The 22,932-nt window shown below is 43.9% G+C and overlaps 1 protein-coding gene across 1 annotated transcript in view; it reads left to right on the forward strand.

The window, feature by feature from the left end:
• Nucleotides 1-22,303, forward strand: part of PARM1 (prostate androgen-regulated mucin-like protein 1) — a 409,351-nt gene extending 387,048 nt beyond the window's left edge. The window contains exon 4 of the mRNA XM_085636487.1: nt 20,163-22,303. Coding sequence (XP_085492613.1) covers nt 20,163-20,247 — 85 coding nt within the window. The 3' untranslated portion in view covers nt 20,248-22,303. The remainder of the gene's footprint in view (nt 1-20,162) is intronic.
• The last annotated feature ends 629 nt before the right edge of the window (nt 22,304-22,932 follow it).

Raw genomic sequence — 22,932 nt, forward strand, 5'->3', positions numbered from 1 at the left:
CCCAGGGCTATAAATAAATTGACTAGGGGGGCCATGTGGACTCCCACCAAGACCCGAGGGCCACCTCCTCCGTGGGGCTAAATACAAACAAATGGGGCGCCTCGCTGACCACCTGAGATTTGAGGACCACCACCTCCCTGGGTCTATAAATGAATTTGACAAACGAGGCCACGCAGACCCCACCACACCCTGGGGATCACCACCTGCCCAGGACTAAGATAAATATGGAGCAGGGGTCGCGGGGACCCTCCTCACACACATCAGAAGGACCATCACCTCCCTGGGGCCTTTTTTTAACGTTCTTGGCCCCAGGGACACCCACCTCCCCGGGCGACCCATGGAAACAGAAGGAGGATGGCCACGTAGCCTCCCCTCCTGGAGCCATACATGGCCCTGAAGCACACCACCCCTTAGGGTCGGCTCCTGCTTTGTCCCTCCCAAAGTGCCCACCCCGGGACATATCTGTTTACTGTTACTTGGTGAGAGCTTTGATAGCTCCCACCAAGCAAAAGCAAACATTCAAGTTCCATTGGGTGGGAGCTGTCAAAGTGCTTGTGCTCACTGGAAACAGATTTCTTCTTTTTCCCTGCCTGCAGCATACGGGAAGGAAAGGGATGAAACAATTGCTCCTGCTTGTTCCGGCAGGAGGCAGGGAGCCAGCTGGAACTGAGGGGACCTTGAGGCTCCCCCATGGTTCCGGGGAAAAGAGCAGGAAGAGGCAAAATAAAGGGCAGAAAGAGGCACAATAAAGGTAAAAAATGAGCAGAAAGAGGCAAAATAAAGGTGAGAAAAAAGCAGAAAGAGGCCGAATAAAGGTCATAAGAGAGCAGAAAGAGGCAGAACAAAGGTAAAAAACGAGCAGAGAAAGACAGAATAAAGGTCAGAAACACGCAGGAAGAGGCTAAATAAAGGTTAGCAATGAGCAGATAGTTGCAAAATAAAGGTGAGAAGCGAGTAGATAGAGGCAGAAAAAAGGTCAGAAACGAGCAGAAAGAGGCAAAATAAAGGTGAGAATCGAGCAGAAAGATGCAGAAGAAAAGCCTGAATGGAGAAGAAATAGGCAAAATATAGATCAGAGAGTGTTTTTAAGGTCATCCCAAATGGAGATGATGACATATTCTGTGCCTCTTCCTGGGCGGAATCCTTTTTGGTAGTCTGAAAGTATGGAGGTATCTTCAATGGATTCTGACATCTGGACGAATGCTGCTCTTTCTATCAGTTTGCCCAGGACATGTTACTTTGTAATTGGTCTGTAGTTGTGGAGGTTATGCTGGTCCAGGTTAGTGTTCTCTAATAATGGACATATGTATGCCTTTTTTACGTCTTCTTGAAAATTCCAGTATTTAAAGAATTATTGATGACTTCTCTTACTGGAATGGCAGCACAGGTATAAAGATACTTAGCCAAGGCTCACACTCAAAGTCTCCTCTTTTAATAATTAAGTGCATTTTTAGAGTATGATATTCAGATCAGAGGATGACACAAGTTCTAAAGATCTGCACCTCATGAAAACTACAACTAATTCCTATTGAAGATAAAGTCCCCTCACAGAATGTGCAAATGTTGTAAATGTATGAGATAAGCCAATGAAGGATTAGGTTGAAATGTAGTTGGTTGCCAGCTTTGAAACTGACCCTGTCGTGTTTTTTTTAACAGGCGTAGAGCTCCTATGAACCTTGTGGTTAATTTGCAATCAACATAAGTGCCGGGTCCCAAAGTGTTTCTTAGGATCCTATCATCAATGATACCAAATTATAGAGTTGACAATTACCTGGGCTACCCAGTCTTTACCATCTCAGACTCACCCCTCTTTATCACCCTACTCGTCTTGCCTCTTTATTTTCTGTTTGGTTTGCTTTGTTTTAGGCGTCTGTAGTAATCAGGTCCACTCAGTTGAGATGATTCAAAAAGGTTTATTTCATGTTGGTAAAAGATCACAGGTAGATTATAAGTAGATTGGATCAAGTCTAGTTCAAGACTATATCAAGACCCCACCAGGAGCAGCCAGCAGGCAGCTCAGCCCAGTCAACTGTCCCTTCTCTGACAGACTCCCCAACGTTCTGATAGCATCATCACCTTAACATTCCAATTGTGGTAGAATAACATTGGATTAACATTAACAGGATATAACATATCTCCTTTTCTTATACGGGAAACAAACAAACTAAAAGCATAAGAGAAAAACCTGAGAAAATGAAAACAGAGTGATAATAGAAAAGCAAAAGAAACAACAATAATAAACCATCCATGAAAAGAAGCACCGTGTGAGAACAAGCATAGAAATAAAAGCAACCAAGAGAGAAATCCAGAAACAGAGAAGAAAGAAATCAAACATAGAAACCATCCTCCCTTCTTACACAACAGCGAAGAAAAAACAACAGCATTAGAGAAAAACAAGAAACAGAGAAGAAAGAAATCAAACATGGAAACCATCCTCCCTTCTTACACAACAGCGAAGAAAAAACAACAACATTAGAGAAAGACAAGGAAGATGAGGAAAAAACAATTAAGGATAATCCTCACCTACAAGAAACACCATCATCAATAAAATGTTTAAAATACAATCTAAAGACAACAGTGTACAATAAAATTCTTAACTAGATGTAAATGTTTGAAAAACCCGCATTAATGCAACAGGACTGTAACCTTTGAATGGGTACACCCTGTAGACGGGTACATTTGAAACCGTAGCGGTAGAAACCCGCAAAATGACTAATTCGAAAGAACCTACGCATAGACACACAATGTAGACCGGTACATTAAAAAAACATACGAGTAAGAACCCGCAAATTGATTAATGCAAAAGAACCTACGCATAGACACACAATGTAGACCGGTACATTAGAAAACATACGAGTAAGAACCCGCAAATTGATTAATGCGAAAGGACTGTAACCTTTGCATAGACGCACCCTGTAGACAGGTACATTAGAATAGCGTACGGGTAAGAAACCGCAAATTGATTCATGCGAAAGGACTGTAACCTTTGCATAGACGCACCCTGTAGGCAGGTACATTAGATAGCGTAGGGGTGAGAACCCGCAAATTGATTAACGTGAAAGGACTGTAGCCTTTGCATAGACACACCCTGTAGACAGGTACATTTGAAGAACATTTGAAAGTGTACAGGTAAGAACCCGCAAATTGATTTATGCGAAAGGACTGTAACCTTTGGATAGACACACCCTGTAAAGAGGTACATTAGAAATAAACAAACGTTGTAGCTTGTATAAATCAGGTGTATATAGAGATAACATTGCTACAAACGTAGATGTTATTGTGTGTGAGAAAATGTTACCAATAAAACATGTACAAGAGGTGTGATGACACGCTCAGTCTAAAAATTTGATTGAAGAAACAAAATCTTGGCATCAGAAGTCATGGATACCAGGGCTTGCACAATGTACTTTTACAGTTTCAAAAACCACACAACCTGGAAAACAAGTACAATGTCAATATATGGGCACCTGAAATCATGCTCGATGTAACTAACGTTGAATAATAAATGATGAAGAACCAGTCCGGTGCTGCTGGCATTGACACGCTGCATTTTTCCCATAGTGACGAATTAGTCTCCTTAACACATGAAAATTGAGAGCCAGAAAGTTTGTATTCCACAAAATTGCAGCTTGCTTCTTGGCACCACATTAGAGTTGAGCATCGATGAGCACGAAACAAAATGAAAACCAGGCGCGTTCTGAGTAAACGTGGTTGGCAAAAGCGGGAGACAGAATACAACATAGTGGTTGCTAAACACAAGATGGTGGTACGTTTTTGACGCCATGCAGGGTGGCTCAAGGCACGCTGGAGCATGCGGACGTGAAATGACAGCAGAACAGGACACGGAGTGACGGGCGTCATCGAGAACTGAGGAGAGCAAAGCGCAACCAAGCCACGCTTCCTGCACGCGACACAAGAAGTCAGGTGAGGCGCGCGCACATGTACTTTAAATTTGAAAAATGCGCTGCCGTTTGTTGTAATGGAGATCCGCCTCAAATCTTTAGATAAATAAAATAAAATGTGGAGACTCACAGAAAAAGGTACAGTCCTTGCCCTCACAAATATTGACCTCACAAATATGCACATATGCTCACCCAAAGTGCCGGTCCTCCTGCAACCAGTTGCACGGCCAGTACCTCTAAGAAGGCCCCAGGGCTGTTGAAAATAAACACCATCACAGTTCCAAACACATTGCCCATCGACAAACACTGACGCCTCCATCTCTGAATAAAAACCAAGCCGGCCGTCAAAATCCAAACAACCAGAGAAAACAGCAGGGTGATCAGGCCAACTGCGTCTCTGAGTTGTATCTGAAAAGGCTGCATAAAATGGTAGACTCCAGAGATGCTCAACACAAAGATGACGATCCCAGTGTGAAAAGGCAGCATTGAGGGAAAGCTTCACAGAGCACAAAAGACGCTGTAGAAACAGAAGAAACTGCATGTAAAACATCACATGTCGATAGAAACACTTTCCAGCATGTAAGAATGTCACTTGTAATAGATGAACGAAACGCTGTCACTTGTAGTAGATGAAAAAGTTCTAGGGTACCTTAGAACACCTTTTCTTGCATGTTGAGGTGCTATGCTAGGAACCAGGTAGAGGCATGAGTTGCTTTGAAAATTGAACTGGCACTTGTGATGTTGTTGAAAAAGCAAGTAGTGACAGGAGCTGCTAATAGACTTGAACTGGCACTTAGCTTTGAAGGCACTCTGTGCAGTGGAAACTGGAACTGGCACTTTGATTTGAAAACACTCTGTGCTGTGCAGACAGTAACTGGTACTTTGATTTGAAAACACTCTGTGCTGTGCAGACAGGAACTGGTACTTTGATTTGAAAACACTCTGTGCTGTGGAAACTGGAACTGGCACTTTGATTTGAAGGCACTCTGTGCTGTGCAGACAGGAACTGATACTTTGATTTGAAGACACTCTGTGCTGTGCAGACAGGAACTGGTGCTTTGATTTGAAAACACTCCGTGCTGTGGAAACTGGAACTGGCACTTTGATTTGAAGGCACTCTGTGCTGTCTATATAGGAAGTGGCACTTAGCATTCAGGGAGACCGATGGGAGGTCACTGGTGGGGTCAAGAGCGTGAGTTGAAAGCGGTGCCAGCTTGAGATAATTGAAAATTGATGAGGTGGAAGTAGCAGGTTCTTTAAGTTCAACTCGTCGCCAAAATTATGTAGTAATGTAGTCCAGACTGGTTGAGGTCGCCAAAATTCTGTAGTAATCAGGTCCACTCAGTTGAGATGATTCAAAGAGGTTTATTTCATGTTGGTAAAAGATCACAGGTAGATTATAAGTAGATTGGATCAAGTCTAGTTCAAGACTATATCAAGACCCCACCAGGAGCAGCCAGCAGGCAGCTCAGCCCAGTCAATTGTCCCTTCTCTGACAGACTCCCCAACGTTCTGATAGCATCATCACCTTAACATTCCAATTGTGGTAGAATAACATTGGATTAACATTAACAGGATATAACAGCGTTCTAAGAAAACATGTAATGATGCACTTGCAGGAATAAGCCTTGATTCCTGTGCCTGATAAGCGAGCTATGAAAGAAGTTCACAGGTGTTTTTTTCAGAGCTTTATATAGTGCGAAGTTGACTCGAAGGTATCAAGTATCAGAGCGCTTGACATGAGCACCAGTTGCGTTGCATAAGGATACATTCATTTTTGCTAGGCACATGGAGATTAAGTAATTTGCTCAGAATCACAGGATGTTGAGCGTAGTTGCCGAGACTCAAATCCGGTTCCTCAGATATGAGATCGACTGCCCTAGCCCTTAGGCCACATCCTCTTCCCTCACAGTTGAAGAGTTATGAGTATTTACATTCTTATGTCAAGCCAAGTGACAAAATCTTAGCTATTTACTTCTGTAGTACCTCCTGATGGAAGTCTTGCTGTCGGTCTTGACTCAAATGTGCATCATGCGATGATGCCAGCTCAGACATTCCAGGATCCCACACAGAATATACCATGTTGTGTGTCATTAAAATGTCCTACTCATCATTTGGGCCCCTGGTTGGCTAACATACCTGCAAACTATACGGTTAGGGTGCGGGGATTTTTCATTGTGCACCCACAAGAAGTAAACAGCGTGCAAGAACCACACCAGTAAGGGACATTCTTCCACGTGGGGTCATTAATCTGAATATCACAGACCACCACAAGAGAGAGTTGCGAAATGTCAAGCAGAGTAGGTTTGGAGAGACATTATCTCTGACAGGCACACTTTTTTTAGGCAGTAGGAGTGAGGGCAGAGCCAGAGAGGGGAATCATAAGTCGCTCGATGGGCCATTTTGTTGCATATTACCGAAAAGGGTACAAAGTTCCTCGTGTACAGAAGGGAAGAGATAAGGGAGGCGGTGGAGGTGGAAACTTAACCAACTGCTGGTTACCAGGGGGTAACCAAGGGAAAACCAGAGAAATTCCCTTGGTGGAACTAGAGCTCTCACACACCCAGCAAGCTAGGTGTCATGCTTCATCATATGAGCAATGCCCCTCGTCAAGCTCTAGTTCCACCAAGGGAATTTCTCTGGTTTTCCCTTGGTTACCCCCTGGTAACCAGCGGTTGGTTAAGTTTCCACCTCCACCGCCTCCCTTATCTCTTCCCTTCTGTGCACGAGGAACTTTGTACCCTTTTCGGTAATAGTCTTTTGGGGTATGTACATTGGACCTCCTTAAACAAAACCCCGGTCCCCCCTTTTTGGATTATAACCATTTTGTTGCATGACAGTATATACAGTTTCATAACACTTCTGGCCTTGAACCAGCCTGGAAAAGGTTGGAGCGGAAGCAGTGATGCTTTTGAGACAGTAGCTGGCGATAAGTGTGCAGTACTGCACCAAATGATCTAGGGCAGTGATACTCAACGTATGGCCCGGGGGGCGCTTGCGGCCCTCTTAACTTTTACATGTAGCCCCCCTGGTGAACAGTAGCAGGGGCTGCTGTTTACTTGCTGAGCACTAATATTCAGAAACATGTTAAATTAACTGGCAGGCATTTATTTGTAGGTCCAATTAAGTAACTACTGTGGGGCCCTGCACCACTTAACTTTAGTTGACTTGCAAATATGCTTGCCCGTTTATTTAACAATGTTTAGACCTCCTTACACAATCACTGACCTACCCACAGTGCGGCCCTTGGTCACACCACAGACCATACTCTGTGGGCCCTGGGCAAATGTTTACGAACCCTCATGTAAAATATTCCAAATTCTCCAGACGGGGTGCGAATAAATGGTCAAAACAGTTCAGCATTTACAGCACCAGCATGCCTTGCTTGAAGAAGCAGTGACGCGCACCCGTGTTCACGAGGACATCAAAAACTCCACTTTTCTAGATCTCGACAACAGTGAACAGCACTTAGATGCCATGGATTGGTGGCTACCGCCCTATAAATAACTGATCGATTGATTGATTTAGTGGCTGTCAGAATGTCTTATTCTAAAGATGACGCAAATGCGAAAAGTACCCAGAATAGTTTTGATGGATGTATTTTTCAGACTCGCTCTCTTTTGGAAATTTGCCTAAAGAGGTTAGGGCAGTAAAAGTTCTATTAGCTTTTATGGCTTAGATGTCAGGAAACGACCCTTACTTCTGTGTTTCGTGCTCAGTGGGTATATGTTCCAGACAGTTAGTCAGCCCTATGTAAATTCGAACGGGAAAGGGAAAACTAGACTACGGTTTTGAAACTTCCTGTTAACGGTAAACGCGGTCGTTCAAGAGCAAGTCAGCACAGTTTCCTGTATTTCAAAGCAACGAAATCGCTACACAGAAAGTACCTTTTGTCAAGTTGCACATAGCTCTGCACTCCCATTCAAGCGTGGAACCTGCCAGTTGATGACACGTTAGTGTGCTCTTACATTCAACTGACTGAGTGAAAGTTCCAGCCTCACTTTGAAGGACCCGACTCTGATTAAAACAGGTGCTATAGCAACGCACCAGGCTTTCGGAAGGCAAGCCATATGATGCACATATATAATTAACGGCGTTCTAGCTGCAATAGGGCCAGCTTTAGGGAAGTGCGACCGGTGCGGCCGCACAGGGCGCTGACCTCCGGAGGGGGGAGCTGATCCTCAGAGGATGTGCTGTGTTTAGCAATAACTTAGGATTTGAGAGAGGAGGGGCACTTTTGCCCGGTGGTAGTGAGAGAATCCGAGGAAGAAGTCATGGGGATGGGGGGCGGCAAAAATGATTGTCGCACCAGGCTCCACCAGCGCTAAAGCCGGCCCTGAGCTGCAACATGTTGGAAGTCCAAAGGCTAGTTCGACATGCACAGTGGATGAGCTGTTCTCGCTCTCGACATGCACGCACTTTTTCTAACTACTTCTGGCTGCAAAGCAATCCCGTTGTGAACTGTTGTCACAGGCTGACAGTGAAGCAAACATGGGGCCATATTTATGAGGTTTTGCCGTGGGTCAGCGCCGCAGGCCTTCCTGCGGCGCTGACCTATGGCAAAAGAAGAGGGCAGGAATGCGCTGTATCTGTCCTATACGGCGCATTCCTGTCCTTTTCCCCTGCGCCAGCGCACAATGGGCTGCAGAATGCAACACACATAGAATCAGGAGAAACAATGAGAAATAAAGATATTTCTCCCCGTTGTGCCTCCCTTACGCCTCCCCTGGGGAGACGTACGCTTTTGGCTCTGTCTCAGATTACAATTTCTCATAAATCTGGGGGAGTGTCACAAAGACATGGATGTTGCTGGGAACGCCCCCTGCAACACCCATTGCATGACCCTTTAACGCAGACGTTAAAGTGGACGATATTTACGAGGCAGCATTAAGCCAAAAAAAGTGGCTTAGCGCTGCCTCGTAAATATAGAGCAAGCTCCTGTGCCACGGAACGTAGCAAAAAGTGACGTTCCGGCAGTGCTGGGACCTCATAAATAAGGCCCAGGGCGTTCTTGAATTTGACTAACCCGGTACTCTGATGTAAGGTGAGTTTATGGGGTCCAGTAAAGAATGTCTGTCCCTACAAGTGGTCTCCTGTCTAGGCCCGACCAGTGTAAAATAGCATAATGTCCCAAATTTCGCCGTACGCTTGTTACATATGGAACATTTTCAAACGTATGCATTACTGCACCTCAGGTAATTTGAAGTCCGTTCAGGTAAAAATCCTATCACAGGAGCACAGTGGTAATGACACTGAGACTATAATCATAGATTTCTTACAGCGCCATTATCCAGGGTTTCAAAGAAACCCTGGTGAAAGAAGTAGCCCAGCGTTGATGGAGTTCATTTGTGGCATATTTGGTATTTTAACCCTGCTTTTTGGGGTTAACAGTGGGATCATTCACAAGAGCATATGTTATTCTGTTTGCTGCAGTGTCCCGCCCAGTTTTTAAAAAAAAATCACATTTTGTTTTCATAGTGCTGGTTATTTCACACTGCCCATGCTCCAAAAATTCATAAAACTTCCCTTGCATTACAAGTTATCTCCCACACTGTGACCCTGACATTTATAGAGAAAGGATGTGTTTTTGTGCTACCTCCTGTTATAAACATGAATTATTTCCAAATATAGCCAGATAAATTTCACAAAATGTTAATTCTTCATGGATGCGCCTCCATCGACCAACATTTCAAACATTAATTATTTTAGCAGACTCATTTGCAATTTAGGTAGTCCTATTTTGTTCTTGAGGACATTCTCATGAGAATTGTTACGCCCAGAAATGATTCTGCTCGTTTTTGGGCATGAACCAGCCATGCAGATAAATGTGTTAGAGATGATGGCTACTGACCTGGGACAGAAAGCCTGACTTTGTAAATATTTATCCATGAATATATATATATATGGGACATATCCAGTACAATTCTATATCTCCTGATTTTATTCTCCAGATGCATATCATGTTAAAATCTCTATGTATGTATACCTCTTTTGTGTGGTCACGTAATTAAATATGTATATTTTTTCCTCCCACTGCAGGGAAAAAAATACTTATCGGCCCCAACCGCATCAGATAACTTTTCTATGACTCCTCCTATTCCTCTTCCAAAACGCACCCTACTTCCACTCTCTGATTCAACCCAGACCTCTTTTACTACTATGAACTTCCAAATACTCCTTTATGAACTCTTCCCTCCTGTATCCATCCTTTATCCTATGCATCCAACTAACAGACTCCCATGTCTATGACTCCCACCACTCCCAATAACAGGTTATATTTCCCCCTACCAGACCACCACTAATCCACCTTTGAGATCCGGAGTAGCGTGCTACACACTGAAAAGTACTTCAACGCCTCATCACGGGTAGTAAGCGCTACACAAATATGATACAGAGTTCCCGGCTGTTGCTTTCTACTGCATTTTGCACGATCATTTTGAGAATTAACGTATTTTCTGAAAAGGAAGAACCGTACCAGGTACCACCATAAATCTGCAGTCAACTCTCATAAGCTAGGATCTGTACCTTGTTTTTTTTGTCAGTAGTTCCATTTACTGTATTATCTCTTGATCACCCTACAACATCTCATTGTGATGTAAAATTCGGTATTTCGGGAATCTGTCTCCAAACTGTGACTCAATGGGGGATGTCAAATTCTGACATTTCGGTAATTTCTTTTCAGACTGAGACTCAATTAGTGAGTCAAATTCTGACATTTCGGTAATCTGTCTCCAAACTGGTACTCAATGGGTGGTGCCATTGATCGCGATTGGGGAGGCCTGAAGAGGTAGCTACTTGGGAGTGACACTCTGGCAATAATAGTAGAGTTGATGGCCGCTAGAATATAAATTCTAGCTAAAAAGGGCTTCCTTGAAGGATGTATGCACCTGGGAACGGTGGGGTAGGTGATGTTACCCCTCACTGCATCTCCTATCAATGGCAGGCCTCAAGCCCATGCACTCCAATGGTAGGCATCAGCAACTAAAAACAGTTTGGGGCAGATTTACAAGCCCCTTGCGCCACTTTTGCATCACTTTTTACTTGGCATAAATGAATGTAAAGCAAACCTCTAATTTACAATAGGAGAAGAAGAAACACGTATGTGGAAAATAATTTACAGCGAAATTGTAGTCAAGAACGCGATAGGACAACATTCTTTTGCAAAGAAACTGTACAGGAAAACCTTATTGTAGGCAAAATAGTTTACAAGCATAGTGCGCTGGAAAAATACAAGACAAACAACATTTTCTTACCCAAATTATTATGCTAGTCTGTATGAATCTTGGTACAATGGTGGTGTGGATTGTGAAATAGGTGCCTTTGTAGCCCAGATTCTTACCTACTCTTTCATGAATCCTGCCAGTAATGAGCAGGCCCATGACATTTGGCCGGCCAACATTTTTAGTGACATTATACACAATCAAGACGTGCCAGAGTAGTTGCAAAGAGATGTTCATTCAACACAATACCAGTTTTCAAGCTTTTGCAATAATAATGAAGGTATTTTATCCGCTTCAGTTCTAAATTTAGTGGCCACTTTAGTGTGTGCAGCTTTCATGAAATGGTAGGTGTTATACCCATAAGCAAGTTGTCAGCAGAATGCGATTGGTAACCTGGCCTGTGGAGTGAGTGGGAGAGGGCGCGGGTGGCAAGTGCGGTGCCCAGTCGTTGCCAGTGTCTAGTTTGCTGATGCAGTTAACTGCACATGGAAGAAGCTGTCCGAGAAGTGCCATTTTCACAAAATAAGTCATAGAAAGCAAGGGTGCCCAACTTGGAAGGAGCCATTGATGGCCCTTGCAAAGTATAGAAATCTAAGGACTACCAATAGAAGAGAGACTCTGCAACATCTGCTACGGATTCTACACGGTATAGTTTATTAAGCCATCTCAGGGCCTCATTTACAAGATTTTGACCCATGGCAGTGCAGCAAGCCTTCCTGCTGCGCTGCCGTGCGTCAAAATAAAAGGGCAGGAATGCACAGTATAAGATACAGTGCATTCCTGTCCTTCTCCTCTGTGCCAGTGCACAAACAGCAGCCGTGTGCCTGCGCAGACACCCATGTACCATTTTGCAAGGGTAGGAAAAGACAGGTAAGAGCAGTTCCTCTAATTGGCCAATTTGGAAGGATAGTAGTAGTTACTATGATCTGAGAAGGGAAATTTCGAATTCAGATCTTGTTGCCCTCACACACCTGTTAGGGTGTCATGCTTCATCATTGGGCGTGCTCCTCGTCGGACCGGCGGTGCAATGTCCGACGGGCCTGGTGGCTTCTTTTTCGGAGGTCTTTTGATCTGAGTACGCCGTTTTGTATGAAGACCATGTGAATGATTATGGAGGGTAATAGCTCCTAAGAATGTGGGGATTCAAGAGAAATTAAAATAGGCCCTGGCCCCTCAATAGTTTTAATAAGGTTAAATAGGGCTGGGACTAAATAAAACCAGGGAGGCTACTTATGTGATGCAAGGTATCAGGGTAGCCTATAGTTGACAAGGGTCAACATGTTTCGTGTCACGGTGCTCAAGATTGAGCGACACTTCTTCAGGACCGTGGGACCAGTAAAGAATTCGTATACCTCAGTTTTCTTATAACGGGGTATTACAGGTCAACCACATACCAACTGGACCTAAGTATGGTTCAGAATAAAAGGCTCCGCCTCAGAGTGAGGGGTTCAAAGCTTCATAGGTAAGGGAGTAGTAACCGGACCACTGGAACGGTCCCTCCGAACGTTGACGGGGGCAGGCCACAACAGGACGTGTCTACTCCTCACCTGGATATCCAGGTGAGGAGTAGACACGTCCTGTTGTGGCCTGCCCCCGTCAACGTTCGGAGGGACCGTTCCAGTGGTCCGGTTACTACTCCCTTACCTATGAAGCTTTGAACCCCTCACTCTGAGGCGGAGCCTTTTATTCTGAACCATACTTAGGTCCAGTTGGTATGTGGTTGACCTGTAATACCCCGTTATAAGAAAACTGAGGTATACGAATTCTTTACTGGTCCCACGGTCCTGAAGAAGTGTCGCTCAATCTTGAGCACCGTGACACGAAACATGTTGACCCTTGTCAACTATAGGCTACCCTGATACCTTGCATCACATAAGTAGCCTCCCTGGTTTTATTTAGTCCCAGCCCTATTTAACCTTATTAAAACTATTGAGGGGCCAGGGCCTATTTTAATTTCTCTTGAATCCCCACATTCTTAGGAGCTATTACCCTCCATAATCATTCACATGGTCTTCATACAAAACGGCGTACTCAGATCAAAAGACCTCCGAAAAAGAAGCCACCAGGCCCGTCGGACATTGCACCGCCGGTCCGACGAGGAGCACGCCCAATGATGAAGCATGACACCCTAACAGGTGTGTGAGGGCAACAAGATCTGAATTCGAAATTTCCCTTCTCAGATCATAGTAACTACTACTATCCTTCCAAATTGGCCAATTAGAGGAACTGCTCTTACCTGTCTTTTCCTACGTAGACCACTGGGAGCATTAGAACAGGACCTCTCTAAATATCCAGCTCTCGTGTCCCCCCTCCTTGATTACACCATTTTGCAAGGGTGCCTGCGCAGAGGGGATTATTATTTTTTTGCAGGAAGGGACACAGTCCTGCACAAAAACAATCCTTTGAGGCATGTTCCTCTTTCTATCCGTGCTGCAGAATGCAGCACGCATAGAGAAAGAAAAAACGAATGGAAATAAAAGTATTTATCCTTGTTGCGCCTCCTTGGCCTCCCATTGAGAGGCGTAGGATTTTGATGCATTCCCAGCTTTACAAAATGTTGCATATCTGGGAATGCGTCAAGTTCCATGGATGTTGCATGGGAACACCCACAACACCACTATGCGTGAAAGGAAAATATTCATAAGGTCATGAAAAGTCATGCATGGTGACTTTACATGGCCATGTAAACAGGGGGAAGCCCACTGCGCTGCCGGTGTGTCAATAAAAATAAGCCCCTCAGTGCTCAAGATGAATTTCTCTATTGATTACTGGGTTTCCATGTAAAAAAAACACAATTGTCCAGCCATTGACAAGTCAACCAATACATTTTGTCCTGAACAGTGAAACAATTAATAGTGACATTAGCATGGGTATTTTTTAAGATAGAGTAGTTGCCCTTTCTCTGCACTAATGGGTTCAAAGGGGTGGTTGGTAATCTGTACGGTTGGAGGCAAGAATCACCTCAGGTTGGGTTAGTGGTGTGGTGCCAATCTCACATTCTGAAACACATTGGTTGAAGTCAGGCAGTGAGCACCAGGTCCTGTGGCGAGTAGTCGGGCCTCAAGAACAACCACTTCAGCAAAAGAGCTCAGCAAACTGTGATAGTTTCTACCAGCTGAAGACAATGGGGTTGATTTACAAGAAAGTGACGCATCTATAGAGATGCGTCACTTTCCTTGCGCCACCCTAAAAAATACGTGCGCCACCATGGATGCACCGTATTTACTATACGGCGCACCATGGCGGGAGGATTGACAGATGCGTCAGAAATTCTAACGCATCTGGTGGGGCAAAAGTCATGCATTACTGGAGTCGTGTCGCAAGCACAACGCAACTCCAGCAATGCATTTTGTGGTCTATTCCCACTACACTGCGTCACTCCTTATGCCTGCTTCAAGGTAAGGTTTTGACGCAGTGGGGTCCTAAAAGTGACGCAGTAAATTCTTGTAGATTTCACTGCGTCACTTTTATGAGGCTTTCCTGCGTAGGAACGTCACCCTGCATACATTATACCTGACGCAGGTATAATGTGACGCAGGGCTTTACAACGTGACGCATCGCCCTAGATGCGTCACGTTGTAAATAGGGCTCATTGTTTGCGCCGTCGTTGAGTCAAAAAAAGTGACGCAATGGCTGCGTAAAAGGGCGCAAGGGGCTTGTAAATCTGCTCCAATGTTTTTAATGTTGTTTTAGAAGACTTTTTCCTCTGCTATTGCTTTGCGTCGTAATGTGCTTCTAAGAGCTATACATTAATAATTGGATGAAAAATAATTTTCGACATCAGAAGCACGAGCGGCCTGAAAAGGATCATAAACGCAGGAGTGAACAGAAAGAGAGGATGCTCAGAGAGACTGCATCATTGGCCCATGGAAAGAGGAGTGGCTTACTTTGGGTGCAACACCTCTAACACAAAGTAGAAACAATAGTCAAGCTGACGGGGAACTTACCTGTTCGAGGTATTTATTAATGAAAACATTGACATCTTGAAAGTCAGGATTTGAATGGATCAAGGAGTCACAAGGAGTAGATTCTAATATGAAATTTAGGAACGCAATAGTTTTTTTACCAGGAATAATAGTCCCTTACAGTGGGGTATACTGCAACTGTAAACTAGAAATTTGGAGGGACACACTTTTTTACAAAATAATTGCTATTTTCCTGTCCCCCCCCCCCAAAAACTGCATTTTTCATAGGTGGTTCAGTGGATATCCAATTTGCGGCAACATTTGGGTGTTTGAAGACATTCATTTTCACTGTTGCACCCCAGAAATGGAGTTCTGTATTGTTTCAAGAGAGGCCCAGTCTATCTAGTGATGAAGCAAGGTGTCCCTCTTTAGCATCCAGGAAATGAAAAAAGGCAAAAACCCGACCAATGTTGGATGCTTCGGTCTCTTAAACAAAGTATATTCTGCAATTCTGAGCTCTACTAGACATAGAAGCCAATAAATAAATCAACTAGTATTTGTATAGCGCAGCTCATCACCCCGGGGGTATCCAGATGCTTTGCTGCATTTCTCAGTCCAAGAGCCAGGTCTTCAGTTCCTTCTTGAAGTGGTTCAGCAATGGTGAAGTGCGGAGGTTTGAGAGGGAGGGGTGTTCTAGACTTTGGCAGCGAGGTGGGAGAATGAGTGTCCTCTGGTGCAGATGCGTGGCGTCTGAGCGAGTGTGAGCTGCGAGGAGCAAAGGTTTCTGTAAGGTTAGTGGAAGGTTGTGGGTCAGGAGCTTGAACTGGCTTCTTTTTTGTGTGGGGTGCCAGTGGAGGTCCTTTAGGTGCTGTGTGATATGTTATGTTATGTTGTTTTGTTAGCTAGTCTTCTAACGCGCACAGCAACTCCGAGGAGTGTCCCGGCGCGAGCATAGGGAAACTGAAAGCATAACAAAAACTCAGACAAAAAGACAAGTTTTTAACAATTTTTTTAAAGCTACCGGGTCTTCCTCACTGCAAAGCGCCAGCGGTAGGGCATTCCAAGCCCGGGCTGCCAGAACGGCAAGGGACGCACCACCTAGTCGGTGCCGGTGGAAGCAAGGAACCTTTGCCAACCTAAGTGCAGAGGAGCGCAGTAGCCTCCCTGGAACGTAAAAGGAGAACCGTTTCTGCAAATACAGTGGCCCCAGGCCGTGAAGAGCATGGTGGGCAATAGTAAGAGATTTAAACATCGATATGATATGTGTTCTTTTGGGCAGCTTGAAGATCAGCCTATCTGCTGCATTCTGGGTTGTCTGGAGTCTTTGCAGGAATTCAGAGGTTGTGCCGGTATAAAGAGCATTGCCATAGTCGAGCCGGCTGGTTATGAGGGCCTGCAGTACAGTTTTCCTGGTGCGGATGGGGAGCCATCTGAAGATTTTTACGAGCTTGCAAATCGTGTGGAAGCAGGCTGAAGCAACTGCAATGACCTGCTGTGTCAAATATGATGCCGAGGTTGCAGGTGTGGTGTTTCGGTGTGGGGGCAACAGCAGATCGAGGCACCACACTCTGGGAAACAAGCTGAAGTTGTCCCCCTGAATTAGAAATGAAGCACCTGAGCAATTATGAGTGAGATTGGTCCAGACGGCTATTGGAAGGAACTGTATTACAGATAAGATTTGTTGTAAACAGGGATGGAATTGATTCCTTCCAGGTGACAAGGTGAATCAGGCATGGAGCATCCCGCCCTATTGCTATTATATTGTCCATGTTTACCTACAATAGTGTCTTGACAGATAAGATGGATAAGGGCCTCAGAAGACTGTTGACTGTATTTGATATTGTAAACAAAAATATCCAATAACTAACACTACGAAATCCCAAAACTGAGCTATACGTTTGTTGAGAAACATTTGCTCCCTTTTGTCTCACGGCCACAGTGAGATGAAGATGTTGACTCCCTGGCCTGGTTGGCATGAATTACCATTTGTCTGTGCCCCCTGGCCTCCTCAGACCCTTCCAGCTCACCTAAAATCATAGAACCGGAAGGGAGCACCGGCACCAGCCTGTGACTAATCCAGACAGCTTTCTCTCCCATAGAAAAATCCACTGTCAAAATTACTGGAGAGGCATAAGCAACTTCCTGCAAGGAGTTTCCTGAAGTGAGTGGCATTGCCCGCTTATCTGTATGATTGTGTGTTTACGCAGTACCACTGGCTCTAACATACTGCAGTGTAGGAGCAGGCGTGACAAAAATAAATAGAATTTGATTATACCTTTGATTCCAGGCAACAGTGTTACACCATAGAAGGATATTTTCGCACAACCTTTCAAGCTGTTTGACCAAATTTATATCAAATGGGCTGTCCAACCGGTGTCAAGCAGAAGCACTTTCTAGGTGAGTGAATGAAACCTCTGTACTAAGGGATAGCTTCTCAGCCATGATATTAGGGCAATCGTACAGAATTAAGAAAGAGTGCCTGATCCACAAAGATTTGTTTCTACTTGTAAGCCAGGCTTGCCAATCAAAACTACTCACACTGTGGATAATTACAATGCTTGATTTGCATTTAGAGGTGCTGCCTGCTCCTGCAGACATTCTGCTTGACCACAGATTTTCCACAATCTTATGGCACCCAGAGGAGTAACTGTTAACATTCCACGAGGATCGCCAGGCAATGCAAATGAAGTGACCACCTTCACAGCTCCCCCATTGCAGGTTCTCACAAACATGCCCCTTCCACATTTATCTGCACTTCTTCTCCTACACCGTGATGATCTAGGTGTCAGCGGTGGAGTGAGAGTGGAAGAGAGCACGCATGCTCACAATTTCCAGATATTCAAGGAATGGGAAGCATTTGGAGCCTCGTTGGAGACTACAGGGTGACCTCCTGGAAAGAGGATTAGAAAAAGCAAGGGGCTCAAGAAATGTATGAGAATACCATACGTTTAGCTGTGGACATTACATAATGGGGAGGTATTTTACATGCAAGCTTGATATCTTTGGAGAGCAGTTGCAAATCTACACAAAGCGTGTATATTTCACATTAAGGGGCATATTATCAAGCCAGGCGATAAAATTATTGCCGCTTTAGCGGAAGGAAACTGCCGCTAAAGCGGCGATAATGGGCTTGATATTATGCTCTATGGAATTCCAATTGAAGCTCAGGTTAGATGTCCTTCACATCTAACATGGGCTTCAATTGGAATTCCATAGAGCATATTATCAAGCCCATTATCGTCGCTTTTGTGGCAGTTTTATTGACGCTAAAGCGGCGATAATTTTATCGCCTGGCTTGATAATATGCCCCTAAGAGCTGTCCATGTGCATTGTCTTCTATTTTATTCATATATGAAACCTTGCCTCTGTTTTACTGCATTGGTTGTCCAAAGATGTACAGTGCTTCTCACAGGAAACTGGCTTGCTAATCCGAACCGGATCCTGAAAAAAGGGTCCTGGTTGCATTCAGCTTAATGGGTGTGACGCAGAGGTCACAGTATACGAGCTTGAAGTCACCTTCATTTTTTAAGCACTACCTCTCCCTAGAGCTAGTTGGACACAACATGGTGTTTATTCTCGGTGTCAGTTCTCTCCAGGGCATAATGTATGGTCTCCTTACATTTTCTTATGTAACTCTTTTTGATCCTTTTTATATGACTCAGGCCCTGTCAGGATCAAAACTAAGTATTGGATACAAGCTTTCTATCTCCATGCAGTGGGGATGTTTTGGAAAAGTGCATCTTGGTCTCAGCAGCAGCCAATGCAGGTAAGCGTGGTGGGGCGAGGCTGGATGTCGACAGGCGACGGAATAGGATTTATTTATTTAATTAATTTTCCCTATTCCATCATCTATCGACTCTCCTCCCCCCCCCCCTACCACCCCGCTGTCCCTGCCCCACCACACTTACCTGCACCGGCCACTGCTGCTTGGTGTGCATTCTATCTCTCATCAAAATGTGGATTCTTTCTCATTTCCCAACTCTGTATGTCTCCATTGCGTAAGGACACAGGCATACATTCACTTCCCCCTCTATGTTTCCTGTGGCAAAATCTTTGAACTTCACCCTGAGCTATATTAACACTAATATCACACATAAAACAAGAATTGGTAAAGCCAATAAGTCTAGTATTGACTGGCACCCTTTTTGCTTTGTTAGTGCTGGTTTTCTTTGTCATATTTTTTGCATGTCTTTGTTGTTGGCAAAGCTGCATGGCCCTCGTAAATCTACAATAACAATTTTGCTAAATTCAAAAACATTTTGTAGTCTCAAAAAGCACACATTGTCATAGCAGTTCCTACTACTGAAGGGAACTACTTTGTGCATGGATGTGATCCTTGTGAATGGGCAAAATACCATCCCTCATAGTAAAGATTGGTGAAGTGGGCTGGCCAATTGCCTTATGCTGAACGGTAGCGGCCGGTGATGGGAGTGCTGCAGGGTGGTGGGTCGGTGCGGGGGTGGAGCAGAGTGGGGGGTAGTAAACCATGGAATACGGCCCAACGGAGGTAAGTAAACAAATAAATAAATACATCAAATTTCGTTGCGCACACTGCATCGCAATTGACAATGCAGCGCGCGCAACAAAATTCGTTTTATTTATTTATTTGTTTACTTACCTCCGTTGGGCCGTATTCCATAGTTTACTACCCCCCACCCTGCTCCACCACCGGCCGCTACTGATGCTGAATGCCTGGGCAGATGAAAAATGTGAATGTTACCACAGACCAATGGGTGAAGAGATTCTAGCTGAAATCAAAAGCAGACCAAAAGAACTTGCTCAATATGCAAACTTCTTTTCACTAGGAGATTTACCCTTCTGTCCTCAGACCAGACAGGCCATGCTCTCAGCCCTCTCAGGACTACAGTCCTCTTAGCAAAGTATTCATCTTTAATGAACCTTTTGGATAGTCTGCTTCCCCATCACCTTTCCTTCTGCCCTTAGTAGTTTCCCAGAAATACCACACCTACCACACACTTCTGTGAATGTTAAATTTATTTATATGATTGTTTGATTGCAGAGCACATTAACATCGCCCAGACTACCATCCATGCTTTATAAAGCTGTTACAATAAATTAATTGATATGTTTCCCAGTCGATCCAGAGTGATGTTGTTCTCTCTTTCTGGTCACAGGCATTCATCATACGGAAGACTTGTGGATGATCACGACTACGGTTCTTGGGGAAACTACAACAACCCGCTCTACGATGACTCCTAAGAACGAAGATATATCCATCAGTTTAGGACACCGCTATTTAATTACCAATGTTATTCCTCTTATTGAATAACAGTTGCCCAAAGCCTGTACACGTTGGACTGAGGTCCCACGCCATGTTGCACCTTTGACGTTTTGCTGTCTTCTTTGTTTCACGACTGATCAACACCATAATGGGAGTCAAGCTTAATCACCCATGGAAATGGACCAAGTGCAGTGGTTGGATAATTGCCATGACTTCCTAACCGAGTCTAGGGAACTTTAAAGAATGACTTTGAGTTTTAACGTTTGCATAAATACATATTTTGTTGTGTCATCAATGGGGACAGATGGGTTCTTCTTGCCATGTATTTCCTGTGTGTGTCTTAAATCCTTTGATTTCTCTTTTTTTTTCCTCTGCCGGATAGCAACAAAACAGATGAACAAACATTGTTTGACAAGTAACTAGATGTAGTTTTCTTAGGTCGATTTGAGATGCGAAACATACTAGAGTGCCTGAGTATATGCCTATAAAGAAATCAATGGGGGAGAGTACCTGGCAGTGCCACACAAGTGTGTGTAGGGTGGGGAAAGATAGCAAAGGAGTGAATGACAGGACAAAGACCGTAGTAGGGAGATGTCTGACCATAAGGGTTAGTGTAAGGTCTAGTGGTTACTTCCCTGGCTCCCTGATAGGTTGCCTTCCAACAGAGAAAAACTAAATATTTTTCACGCAGAAAGCAAAGAATAAACCTCGATATGTTTAGTTTGGGTTAAATTTCCCATGACTATTTTTCTTGCTGTGTTGTTATCAGTTGCTTAGGCTGCTCCTGAGATTTCGGCCGCTGCTTTCCGAAAATAGGCTCACACTTAATTGTGTCTTCTGGGGGCAATAGGAGTGCTTGATAAGTGGAATCTCTTCCTCTGTCGAAGCATGAGCTGGGCATAAGAGCCCTACAACACAAACGACTCCCAGCAAACAAATATCAAAGATGTAATGTAATGTAATGTAAAGATAACTTCTAAAGCCCAACTGCCGCTCTACACTAACAATGTAGAAAACCGAGAAAAAATTTACAAAGACACAGAATTAGTTGTTCAAGAAGAGCCATGTTTTCAGCTTCTTCCGAAATAGAGCGGTGGAAGTAAGGCATCTCAGATCCAGCGGCAGGTTATTCCATAAGGTAGGACCCAGAAAAGAAAAAGACCTGCCTCCCATTCTAGATTTACATATCCAACGGATTTTGGCCAAGAAAAGATTTGCTGAACGCAGACTTCTAGAAGGGATGTAGAATCCGATTCTCGCTTTCAGGTGATAGGACCTGTTCCATGCAAAGCAAAGACCAAGCTCTGCTTCCTATAAAGTTTGATCAGCTCTATGGCTTCTAAAGCAGGTACCCTCGTTTAGTTTGCTGTTGCCCGGCCTTGCATTGCTCTGCCTCGTAATGACCTGCACTATATTTGTTCTGTGACAATGAGACGGACACTGTGAAGGACCCCACCTGAAATTTCCCATGTTTGAGAATCTGGTTTGACTCTGCTGGCTTGGGGTCAGGAATTCTCAAAACCATCTTGTTGTTTTTTTCTGATGTAATGATGGAAGAACAGCCTTTCTGTTGTTGTTGGCAGGCTCAGCAAGATGTAGATTTCTGGCATCTCTTTTTGCCGAGGCATACTATTTTAGGAGCACTCCATTTAGTAGCTTCTTAAAATTCTACATTAGGTGTGTTTTTCTCTTTCACGTCTTCTTCTTCCTCTTTCACAGTGTGTTCTTTAAATATTTTAAGGCCAGACAAATCAAAATTGTTGTATTTGAATGCCTCTGCTACAGAAATATGAAAGGTGAGGAGACAACTCTGTAAAGAAGGCAGGAATGGAGGCAAAACTTGGAGAAGCTAAAAACTGAATGAGCCAAAATAAATATTGTATTATCAGTTTTCATATTCACAGGAATGTGTTGTGTACATTTAATGTATCATTTATTTACATATTTCATGACAAAATGCTGTCCTTGAAAAACTGTAATGATTGTAGAGTAAAATGCCACCTTAACACAATTAAAGAATACGCCAAAGATGAAGTAGAGAATAACAGTGCTTTTATTATGAAAATTAGAAGGGTTTGTGGAAGGATGGTGTTGGCTTTTTTATACCATTAACTAGCCCAGTAGCAGTGGGGCAATGCTCCTCCGCCTTAGCGGAGGAGCTGCCACTGAAGCCACCCCTGCTTCCTCAGCTGAGGCCCAATAGCCCCTGCTTGCCCATGCCCCCTGAACTGGATCTGACACATGCCCTCTGTCAGAAAGGATATGTATGCAGAGTGACCACCTATACACCGTATGCCATCTAAGTCTAAATAGTCAGTGTCATTCACTTAATACTACGTTTTCAAATAGAGTCAAGAGCACAATGGGTTCAAGTAGGAATAGGCAGTAAAGGCATTAAAGGAAAATAATCAAAACAATGATTTAAAAAAAAAAAAACGAATACTTTTTTTAAAAACCCCTTCACAACTTTTGGATCATCACCAGTACTCCACAACACATGACATAACTCCTTGTTTTATTCTTGAAGTGTTAATGTGCTCAAGTTAATGTATAGTGCTATGATGTGAGTTTTAAGCACCATACGGAATGTGTTTCAATACTTCTGAGATGTACTTTGTAGGTCTGGCTATCGCCATAACTTGTGTGATCGACAGAAAAAAGTT

This window comes from Triturus cristatus, chromosome 2_1 (assembly GCF_964204655.1).
Source record: "Triturus cristatus chromosome 2_1, aTriCri1.1, whole genome shotgun sequence".
Classification (NCBI taxonomy): domain Eukaryota; kingdom Metazoa; phylum Chordata; class Amphibia; order Caudata; family Salamandridae; genus Triturus; species Triturus cristatus.